General features: G+C 41.1%; 1 protein-coding gene across 1 annotated transcript in view; it reads right to left on the reverse strand.

The window, feature by feature from the left end:
• rint1 (RAD50 interactor 1) overlaps positions 1-12,293 on the reverse strand; it is a 107,187-nt gene that overhangs the window by 49,159 nt on the left and 45,735 nt on the right. The window contains exons 10-11 of the mRNA XM_084552149.1: positions 11,141-11,235; positions 5,627-5,731 (exon numbers count right to left, since the gene is read on the reverse strand). Coding sequence (XP_084408275.1) covers positions 5,627-5,731; positions 11,141-11,235 — 200 coding nt within the window. The remainder of the gene's footprint in view (positions 1-5,626; positions 5,732-11,140; positions 11,236-12,293) is intronic.

Here is a 12,293-nt window from a genome sequence, read left to right on the forward strand (position 1 = left end):
TATAACTATTATATTATACAACATTTCAATATAAAATAACTTTTCAATGTTTATATTTCACAAACCACCACAGTAAACTGCTTGAAATTTGACAATAATCTGTGGATGACTCTTAACAAGCCCGCCAAGTCTCGAGCAATACGGTCTATGGGGGCACTACTGGTGAATCATGCCCCTGCGTTCTGCTCGGGGACGACTACACCACTGCATGGACCCCTTTATGATCACTTGCGATCATCTAGTTATTCTTCTTATGATTAATCTTATTCTGCATAGATAAAGTGTCTGCCCAGGACAAACTGCAAGGGCGAAAGGCATCTAACCTGGTAACTTGGTAGAAGTCCTAGCATGTCACTTTGCCAAGGTGTCTATACACTTGCCTGACCCTTGGTCTCTAGGGGGCGCTACAAAAGTAATATTTCAATATTTCAAAACCTGCAACAGCTAACTTCATGACATTTGGCATACGCAATCTGTAACATATTGTGTAAACGCCCATCAAGTTGCGTGACATTACGTCTACAGGGGGCAGTATAGTTGACACAGAAACATTTCATATGATTTTAAGGCCTATAACTTTTGAAGTATTCACCCAATCCTTATGAAACTTAGCAACTGTCATTATAATATGCTTGGGTATAATCATGCCAAATTTCGTGAAATTCTGGCTGTAGGGAGCGCTACAACCACTACATGTTTATATCTTACAAACCACCACAGTAAACCGCTTGAAATTTGACAATAATATTCTTTGGATGACTCCTTACAAGCCCACCAAGTTTGGCGCAATACAGTCAATACCGCTACTGGTGACTTATGCCTTTGCGTCCCGCTCGGGGATGACTTCGCCACGGCATGGACCCCTTTATGGTCAATCATCTAGTTATTATTATTCCCCTCTGCTTAGCTAGAAGTGTCTGCCCAGGACAAACTGCAAGGGCAAAAAGCATCAAACCTGGCGACTTGGTCCTAGCATTATAGCACCACCTAGCTGTAGGAATGTGTATTGACACCTTGGCAAAGCAACATTGTTGGATATTAAAGAGTTATGTGAGGGAAAAAACAGAAAGAAGTGCTCTTCTTCTATCATACCAGATACGGGGTTGTTTACTGCTTTGCTGCAGCCTTGCTCAAGAGATATGATGCACCACACTCTAATATGTCACCTTGCAGAAATCAGTTAGAAACGGCCTCGGCTACACATTGCAAACTACTGATACACGAAAGGCCGCGCTCCTCCTATTGTCCTCGGGTGGAGCCCAGATAGAATAAAACTTCTGTGCACACACATTTGGGGCCTTCTCCTTTTCTACCCATAACGTGGTTAGGCTGAAGTCTCAGCGCTGACTCTGTACCAATTAAATAAACTGTCAATTGGAGAGAAGTTCTCAGGTGGTCTATTCATAGTCGGACTAACCTTTCCAATAGGTATAAAGAACCTAGGCTGAAGGAGAGGGAAAAATTCCTCCTTTGACAAATTGGGGGCTCATCCGGTTTACCTGGAAAGGAATAGTTACAATGGAGGAACGGCTCTTACAGCCAGCGGTTGCAACTAAATAATAGGTAAGCAGAGAGTATGAGAGTATGATCCAACAGTAGTTTAGTTTTTAAAAGAGCTATAAACGCAGAAAATTTGTATGGATTAGAAGTAAAGAAATAAAAGAAAACAGTAAAAGAGGTGGGTTTAGAGGTCCCTCATTTAGATACTTAGGCTTGAAACTGCCTAAGTGTCTCAATGTAAAAGCTCCCCTCTGTGCAGTAATAAAGAGGCCTGACTGGCACGGTTTTAAGGCCGGAGGGGTCTGATCAGCCCCCAAAAATAACCCCAGTCTAGGAGCGTGGGGTCAAGTGTAAAACCCGCCAGGTCCATATGTCTAGTGAAGAGTAGAGGTGGGCGGATCGATCCAAATATCAATAATATCGATACCAACGTTGGTATCGAGATTGATCGATACCAATGTAATGAGATCGATACTTAAGTTTCAGTTTCTCTCGTTTCATTAAAGGAGCGACCTGACTCTGTTTGTCTAGATGCCGCTGCTGTCAGAGCAGATCAGGCTCATTTTGCTCCTCCTCCCCCTCGCGTGTGTATGTTTTACGTCACGTGACTCTGCAGCGCCTGGCGACCGAACACCGCCCACCGCTACCAGCCAGGCACGGCCAGCAGCAACACATTACACACAACGAGAGAAAGAATAGAGCTGTTTGGTTATATTTTCGGGCCGAAAATGAAACGATAGCAAGTTGTGCTATTTGTAAAAAGGTGGTAAGATACAGTGGTAACGCAACAAACTTGTAAAAGCATATAGAAATTTTTAAAATCCCCGCCCACTTGGCCCCTACAGATCGCTGATACAACGAAAAAAGTGCACTGCAGGGGAGAAATGTTGTCTTATTTTTGTATTGTATTATACTTCCTAAACACGTCCTTACATTATTTATAATATTTGTTGTGGAGTGATAATTTTCTACACTTTGTTCATTTAAGAAAAAAAATCCAGAAAGAAGTTCAATGAAGAACGAGATTAAGTTTTTTATTGTAGTTTCTGAACATGCCTGAAAAATAATTTGTTTTTATTTGTCCTCAAGTGATCATTTTGTGTTGTTTCTGAACAAAAACTTTTATTGTGATAAATTATTTTGTATTTACTTATAAACCAAATTCTGTACTGAACTTTAATTGATTAATAATCCAAAAGGCAAATCACAAAAACACTTAAAATGTCATGAGAATTAATTCAGATTTGGATTGATTCAGATTGATGGTGCATCCACCTTAATTTTTAAAAAAGTATCGATATCGGCGATACTGGCCCAGTATTTACTTGGTATCGGATCGATACCAAATCTAGCGGTATCGCACACCTCTAGTGAAGAGCGTGGGTTTAAATGGTCCCCTCACTCAGTCGAGTGTAAAAGCCGCCAGTTCCGTACGTCTAGTGAAGACCTTGGGTTTAAATGGTCCCCTCATTTGGTCAAGTGTAAAAGCCACCAGCTCCGAACGCCTAGTAAAGAGATGGGTTTAGAGGTCCCTCATCCAAATTCTTAGGCCCACATTGCTTGTGTGTCTGGACATAAAAGCTCCCCTCTGTGTTGTGTGTTGCATTGAGAAGAAGTGACCAGTAGGGAAAGAAATAAAGATGGAAAATAGGGAAAGATAAAAAAGTATTGGTAAATGTATTTTAGTGTTTTGTGTTTTTACTGTTGTGTGTGAGATCTGGAGAGCACGCTGAAGCAGCGGGTGGACAGAAACTTAACAGTGCTAACACAAGTTCACTGTCTGTTGAAGTAGGCTGCTCAAAGGGTCTGAATAAGTTCTGGTGCTGCACCACCTTCATACAACCCACTGACAGCAATAAAGAACACGTTAAGTGAACTAAAAGAGGGAATGGCCAAGTTAACTGTCAGAACCAGCGAGGGAGAGGCAGGGTCACAGGGTGGGGAGGTAAAAGGAAGAGAGGCAGCATGGAGACGGAGAGGGAAAGAGAAAAGGCAATGGAAGAACAGGCATTGAGAGAGCAGGCTCTGGAGGGAATGGTAACAAGAGAGCAGGATGGAAGGAAGGAGAGGACAGGAGATAAGAGTGTTTTGGAACAGGAACAGATTGTATGTGCTAGATGTGTAACACCAACAGGTGCCCAGGCTAATGTGATGTCTTGCCCATAGCTGAATGATGGACTGTAACTGTAAGTGTTATCCATGGAAAAAGTACGTAGGGGAAGGGAGACGAAGAAAGGTTTTCTAAGTGTTAATGTTTACTGAGATGAAAAAAAAAAAGAGAAAGGGACACTAATCTTATGCCTAAAGTTAGTGTTTATAAGTTAAATAGAGACTAGACTGTGTTAAACTAACACAGGCAATTGAGAAGGAATGTGGAAAATCTAAAAAGGACAGAGAGGAAGGAGGTCACTCACAGGCTAGAAATTGTCTTGGTGAGGCACAGAAGAGTAGATAAAAGAGGGAGAGTGGATCTACAGAAAAGTGTTCCACAGAACGTGGAATGAGCCAAAGTGGATAGGCCCATTTAAGGTAGTGTTGTCGACCACGTACGGTGTGAGAGTCTGGCTGTATGAAGAGCAGACTAAGGTGAGTAGATACTGGAACAAAACACACTGTAGAAGAGTAGAGCCATCCACAGAAAGAAACCTTAGAGAAATCAGAAAGCACCTAAGGGATATAGTCGAAGAAACAGAGGAAGAATAAAATGTTGACCTTTGGGTCATGGTCTACACTGGCCTGTTTGGCAGTGGTAAGCCTGATAGTCGTTCCGCCATTACTATGGCTGGATGTGATAGAAAAGTTACAAACTCAGACAGCTGACACGATACCGAGCGAGTACACCGTGAATCAGGAGAGGCCGTTCCATTATCCAAATGAAGGAACTGACGATGATGAGCCTGATCTAGATGATATAGTATGAGTTAGGGTCTACAATAACTGATCTCACGTTGTTAGAATAGCTTTTTGCTATGCTGCTTGCTTTTCTGCTTAAGGTTTGAGTTATATACATATATTTTTATATACACACGCAATGTTAGTTGATTTTCCAGATTGTTACATACACAAGCCCGGACCTGCCAGAGTGATGGCAACGTGTCTGGGGGAGCACGTTCACGTGACCGCTAGGAGGAGGTCCAGGTTACACAAATAGGTTACGTTGCATCCATACACCCGTTTTATAAGGGGTTTTTATGATTTTATATGACAGGACACGTTAAGGGGGGATTTGTTGGATATTAAATAGTTATGTGAGGGCAAAAACAGAAAGAAGTGCTCTTCTTGTATCATACCAGATCCAGGTTATTTACCGCTTTGCTGCAGCCTTGCTCAAGAGATATGATGCACCACACTCATTAGAGTGTGGTGTATCATATCTATGTCACCTTGTAGAAACCAGTTAGAGACGGCCTCGGCTACACATTGCAAACTACTGATACACGAAAGGCCGCGCTCCTCCCATTGTCCTCGGGTGGAGTCCAGATAGAATAAAACTTCTGTGCACACATAGCTGGGGGCTTCTCCTTTTCTACCGATAATGTGGTTAGGCTGAAGTCTCAGCGCTGACTCTGTACCAATTCTCTGCGTGCTAAATAAACTGTCAATTGGAAAGAAGTTGTCGGGTGGTCTATTCATAGTCGGACTAACCTTTCCAATAGGTATAAAGAACCTGGGCTAAAGGAGAGGGAAAAAAACATGCTAGGACTTCTACCAAGTTACCAGGTTTGATGTCTTTCGCCTTTGCAGTTTGTCCTGGGCAGACACTTTTAGGGAAAAAGAAAAAACCCAAGAAGAATAAAAATTGAAACAAAATCAATAGGGATTCTGCAACGTCGTTGCATGGACCCCTAAATAGCCAGCTTCAACAGTTGCTATCATTATCATTGAGTGGAAGGAAATGTGGAATGAAATGTGGACATCTGACTTTAATTCTTTCGTCATATATACTACATTATCGAAGTTTCTGTTCCCTCCAAAATGTTGGCAAGTTTGGTTTCAGAATTTACATAAGGCTGCAAATACAAATAGGAAGGAGGTTCCTGTAAAATCAGCTTTTATTTATGGACAGATGCTCCAACTTTGACAACATCCTGCTGGTGCTCTGGCCAAATTTATAAAACTTACTTACCACATCGTCACCCCAGTCTCCCAAGATGGTGGAAATGTAGTTCACAGCATTAAGGATGGCACAATAACGGACACCCAGAGGGCAGCGGGACTCCTCCTTCATCACCTGGAAGAAATAATAAAACATCAATCACCTCAGAATCGCCTTCTTCAGGTATTCATTCTTTAAAACCTGCAATTTAACCTGAAATATGATAAACGTACATTTATAATTAATTAAATATTAAATATAATTAAACACTACACAAATACGAAGCAGAGGCATAGTCATGGGCACGACTCTACATGTCAGAAGTCTGTAGCAAATCAGTAAGTCATTCAATGAATGACATACAGAAGTCAATCATTGCACTTGCAGGAAGAAGTTGTGTTAAGCAGTGTATGAAGTTGTGTTAAGCAGCAAGTAAACGATTTAGAGCATTTGCATTTAGAAACTGTTGTGCTGCTGTGAACCTACAACATGCAGTTCAAGAAGCTTTCAAATGTAAGTTAAAAGCTTAAGCTGTAATTACAAGGTAATCCCTTCGTGCAATAGCAGGAGGATCAGGAGTGGCCAAATCAGCAGTTTGATTGCAGATTTGATGTTCTGGATTTCCCACTTTGAACCATCCAAGCCATAATGTGTGTCAGGGTGTGCCTGGTCTGGTCTAGATGCGGGGTATATGTCTAAGTAACATCCAAGCGAATGCCAGGTCCAACATTTTACCTTCAACACTGCATTGTCACAAGATGGTACAGAACAACCGACAGAGACTTTATTAATCCCAAACTGGGAAATTTCACTGTTGCAGCACCAATGTCCAGGCACTCAGTATACCATACATAATATATACAACAAAATAAAGTAAACAATAAAAATATAAACAGGAAAACAAAAATATATACAATATTTACAAGAATAAAAGGATAATTGAATTTTAAAAAATGAAATCAAATGAATTCACAACCATGTGCAAAATGTGCAGTAACACTAAGTCCTGTTCAGTGTCATCTCTCACACAAAGATGAGGAGCTGTACAGACTGATGGCTTGAGGCAGAAATGATTTCCTGTAACGTTCCTTGAGACAACAAAATTGTCTGAGCCTTCTGGAGAAGATGCTCCATTGCATAACAGAGCCACCCTTTCTGATCAGTTTATTCAGTCTGTTGGTGTCACTGGCTGCAATGCTGCTCCCCCAGCAGACTGCAGCAGAGAAAACGGTGCTGGCCACAACAGGCTGGTAAAAGATTTCCAGCATCTTGCTGCACACAATGAAGGTCCTCAGTTTCCTCTGGAAATAGAGTCTTCTTGTACACAGCTGTGCTTAGGCCTGTCACGATAACAAATTTTGCTGGACAATATATTGTCCCACAATTTATTGCTGCTAAACGATATTATTGTCAATATTATTTTGAGACCATTTTTTCACTAATGTAATGATAATATGGCATAATAGTCCAAGTTCACCCTTTCAGGAGTATTTAACATTGTAATTGGAATGTTAAGAACTTTTAAATATCCTAAATAAATAAAACAAACGTAATGTAGCGAACTACACTCTCTGTGAGCGCACACCATTTTGCGCTGTTTCGTTTATATTTTTATGACCAAACGCCTCAGTGAATGTTGACTGTCGGGACAAAGGCTCCTCTGCATCTCGAGCTGCAGGTATTTTTACCAGCTGTGAAAACTGGACTGGATGGTTGTGTTTCAGGTGCACATACAAGTTGGTTGTATTAGCTTTTTTCGTTGCTGCTACTTTCAAATACGACATACTGGCTCGTCCCTGTTAATGGGCTCAACTTGTTGGGGCTGTGGAATTCTTCTTTGAAACTATCCCTTTTATTCTTACAAATTTCTATTCGCGTTACCTTACTTTCTACTCTCTCAGGTATTTGTACTCCTCCACCACCTCCACATTCCTAACAAGTATGCTGAGGGGCAGTGAAGCTGTTCCCTTCTTTCTGAAATCACCATCTCGTTGGTCTTGTCCACATTAAGCAGCAGGTGATTCCTTCCATCCCACTCCAGCCCACGCCACGCCAGCAGCATTTACTTAGTTCATTTAGATTATAGGTTAATCTAGCCAGCAGCATTTGGTTAGCTTATATTTCACAAGGTTTGGATTATCCTCTGCTGCTCTGTGGGCCTACAGGCCATCAGCATTTACTTGTTCATTTAGATTGTAGGTTAATCGTCATATCACATGACCGTAGGTTTGTTAGGGTTTCTCAGTTGGAAAGGGTCTCTAAATGTGTTTTGTCTGGGATCATCATCATGTAACATCTAATCCTGTGTATTAATAAACTTGGAGTGTTTTGTGACTGGTGAGTTAGAAAGTTTCACTGAGATGAACTGAGATCGCGAGACCACGGAGGCGAGATCTGGATTCAACATGGCGGCGGACAGCAGCTAGATCAGACTGAGCATCTTCTGTCATTTCTTCATCAAAAATACTCAAACAACAACAAAAAAAGTCCAACTCATTACGAGATGCAAATTTTTGCCATCAAACTCCCAACCTGGCCAAAAGAAAAAATAAGTTATCATCTACGGACACGGGCGACTTAAACACCACCGACATACAGGTCAGTGTTCTCGAATCAATAAACAGAAAATTGGACATTTTGGGCACACTACACCATGAAATGAAAGACCCAAGATCCAGTCTCGAGTTCAGTCACCACCAAATAGGCGAACTCCAAAGAGACAACACACAACTCCAAACCTCTGTAGAACTACTCACCTCTCAGATGAACACAATTCAGAAAGAAAATAAAACACTGAAAGAAACTATCCTCAACATTCACTGAAAGAAACTATCCTCAACATTCAAAGGCGTATGCGAGACAACCTCATCTTTTCTGGAATCCCTGAGAACACAACTGACAACCCTGAGACACTCCTCAAAAACTTCATGAGCTCCGCGCTGAGACTCCCATCAGACACTGTAAATAAAATAACTTTTCATGGGGTACACCGGAATCCGCATCGGATTTCGTGAAGAGGAACTCTGTACAGCATGAACAATCATTTCCCCAAGGAAATAATATGCAGACGACATCCTATTATATCTAACAGAGCCCATAACTTCCCTTCCCAAAGCTATAAATATTATATTGTCATTCTCAAGAATCTCTGATTATTCTATAAACTGGTCAAAATCTAAAATCCTTCCAATCTGTCAGGAAGGCTGGAATGCTGCGACTAGAAAGCTCCCCTTGACAGTAACCGGTAACATCAGGTATCTTGGCTTCAACGTTTCTACCAAGCTGCCAGAGTTGTTCTCCCTGAATTTCACACCACTACTAAAAAGTATAGAAGATCTCACTCGCTGGAACAATCTACCCATTTCATTAATTGGAAGAATAGCAGCAGTAAAAATGTCCGTTTTACCTAAAATAAACTAAGCATAAAAAAAAAAAATCTTTTTGCAATAACCCCAGTCCAACCCACATCTCAGTGGTTTAATGCAATAGACTCTGTCATAAATAAATTCTACTGGAAACACAAAAAAACACGAATCAAACTTTCCACCCTGCAGAAACCAAGAGACTATGGAGGATTCGCTGCCCCAAATTTCAAACTATATCATCTATCAAATCACCTACAATATATATCCAAATGGTTACAATATCCACAACTATCACAGCTGATAATTTATCTGCTGCACTTCCAAAACAAACAGCAAGACAAACGTTCATCTTTTTGTTTTGTTTTTTCACTTTTTATTGCGACGCGCCATTCAGCGGCACACATCCACGCGCTGTCCCTTTAAGAAAGACTGTAGTCTAGTTTTTCTTAAAGGGACAGCGCAATTTTTCTAAAGGTGCAGTGCACCAATTTTTCTTAATAAAAATAAAAACAAATATGCTCAGTCTAACTCAGTGCTTCTCAAATAGTGGGGCGCCGGCGGGGACGCATGACACCCCGGGGAACATGCTTTTTTTTTTTGCCGTACTAGAATAAAGTGTAATTGCACATCCACAACAGTATGTGGCAGTGGCGCTCTCATTGTCAGAGTGTGCGCAGGGAGTATACGTTTTGTTTTTTGTTTTTTTGCACCGAGCATGCCCACACACAGCATAGAGCGGGAAATATGAAGTGCAGTGAACAAACTCTCAAGAATCACCATGGAAAAATATTTTACAGGGATGAAAAGAAAGGCAGAGAGAGAGAGAGAGAGAGAGAGAGAGAGAGATAATGAGACAACTGAAAGTCTCCCGAAAGCTAAGATGAGGAAATATGACGAAGTGTATGTAGCGCTTGGCTTGCGCTATGCTTTAATGTTAACCCCTTAAAGCCTGAATTGATTTTTCAGTTATATAAACAAATTGATTATTTGTGTTTTTGCCAACCACTCCGACCGGTCCTACGAGAAACTAGTGCTTGCAAAAAGTTCCTATGAAAGTGCACAAACCGACACTGGAGTATTGCATGCCTTATTTCGGCTGCAGTCTGAGCGGAAACAGTGCGTCGCGAATTCGCGACACTAGGCATGAGGGGGTTAATAAGGATACAATGTTATGCAGAGGTGTACTTATAACAATTTTATAGACAAATGATAATATTTATAGTCGCGGCGGAAAGTCGGGGGGCGTGAAATGGTTTCTTCTTCCTGGGGGGGCGTAACAGAAAATAACTGAGAAGCATTGGTCTAACAGTGGATCGATGCTGATTTCCAGTTAAACGTTTTATTTTGAATTTAATTTTATTTTGTATTATGCGTTGGAATGTGCTAAATAAATATTTTTATAATTCTGTAATTGATTAAACATTAATATAAATTTATGCAATCGCAATGCATTGATTTTAGTGAGGTTAGCACACAGTCATAGCCATGAATGCAATGGTACTAATAATTGTCATAATAATTTCTTTCGGTGTTTCGGCTTTCGGGTTCTTCATATTCAGTTTTCGGTTTCGGCCAAGAATTTTCATTTCAGTGCATCCCTAATGTTTATCATTTTCTGTTATTTGACACCTTTACAGAGTAATTTTGGTTCCTACCTTTCGGTTGTTTATGGTGGGACAATTAGGTGTGAAAAACAGAGTAATTAAGTTATGTAGTGACTGTCCTGCCATGTTGGTGTCGATTTCAGAAGATTTGAACTCCAAACTGCATTACACCCACAGCCCCGAGTGTCTGGAGGAGGACACTGTTAGAAATCAGGGTTACACTTTAAATAGTAGGGGAAAGGTCCCACAGATAAGGTACAGATGCACCCAGTCTACAGCTCCTTTGTTATGACTAGATGATTTCTAACATGGCTGTCTCCCTAGCAAGGCTGTCTCTCTGTAACCGTGTCTAGGGCAGGACCTGCTGTATAAAAGTGAATGTAACCTTACTACTGGCAGTCTGTACTTCTGTACTTGCTATAGTGCACATATCGACTCCTTGCTGCAAGAAAAACTTTAGAACGAGACTCCAGAGACTCCGTCGTTCTTGATAAAAGAATCTCACTAACATCCTCTAAGTTTGACTGTTTTTGTTTAGTTATGGTTCTTCAATAATATCAAAGTGTTGTCATTACCTGGGTAAGTCGTATGCGGAAGTCATCCACAAGTTCTTTCTGCAGGCCCAAAAACTTCAGTTGTGCAGAAGGACAGGGCAAGGCCCGGTAGCGCTCTAAGTACAGATGACAGAAAAAAAGAGAACAAGACCATTATTCAAAATGTTTTATGTGGTCAAAGAGCCTATATTACTAATATGTATGCTTTAAGACACGCTTTCATATTTTGACAAGCAGTATTAGGTCAAGGAGAAGGTTTGATGATTGAAATGATTGAAATAATAATCATTCTAAAAACATGAAGGGATGAAAACTGTTATTAGAGTCTAGGACTGTACAAAACATAATAAACATTCAAAAGCAACAAGTAACATTTTAAAAAAACAAGTAGCATGTAAAAGCACAACCAAGTGAAAGGGGTAGGGGTAGGGGAGTATACAAAGTAGGTCTAAAGTTATTGGAGATTGGTCGCCCACATATTTGAAGGTGAACAGTATTTCCACTGTTTTTGCGTGTTTTGTATGGCTGCATGTGTGTGAATTGTGTGTATGTGGGTATGCGAACAACGTCTACAGCGGGGGGTGGGGGTGGGGGGGGGTACACTGGATAAGTTTTATTCTAACATCAAGCTGGGTTTTAGGGCCAAGACTCTACCACACCTGGGTGAGTCAGACCACATGTCTCTGCCACTAATACAAGCATACACCCCCCTCAGGAAAAGTGTTCCTATCACTATCACATCCAGAACTGTTAAGACCTGGCCTGGATGGGCGTCTCAGCAACTGCAGGACTGCTTTGAGAAAACAAACTGTATTGTGTTTGAACATCAGGCTCAAATTGTGAAAGAGTGGTTCAGGGAGCATGAGACATCGTTTTCACACATGGATTTCTGCACGGACATCAGCACAGTGGAGAGGCGCATCCGGGTTTACCCCAACAGAAAGCCCTGGATGATGAAAGAGGTGCGTGCATGCTTGGAGACAGGAACACCACCTTCAGGTTTGGGGATGGGGAGTTGTACAGCACTGCCAGAGCTAGTGTTGCTTTCGTCAACGAAAACTATGACTAAATATTGTCGTCAACGAACCTTTATCACGTGACTAAAACGAGACGAGACGTAACGTAAATGCTGGTCATGCGACGATGACTATAATTAAATGTATAATGCAATATT

The sequence above is a fragment of the Chelon labrosus genome (assembly GCF_963514085.1).
Source record: "Chelon labrosus genome assembly, chromosome: 9".
NCBI classification, from domain to species: domain Eukaryota; kingdom Metazoa; phylum Chordata; class Actinopteri; order Mugiliformes; family Mugilidae; genus Chelon; species Chelon labrosus.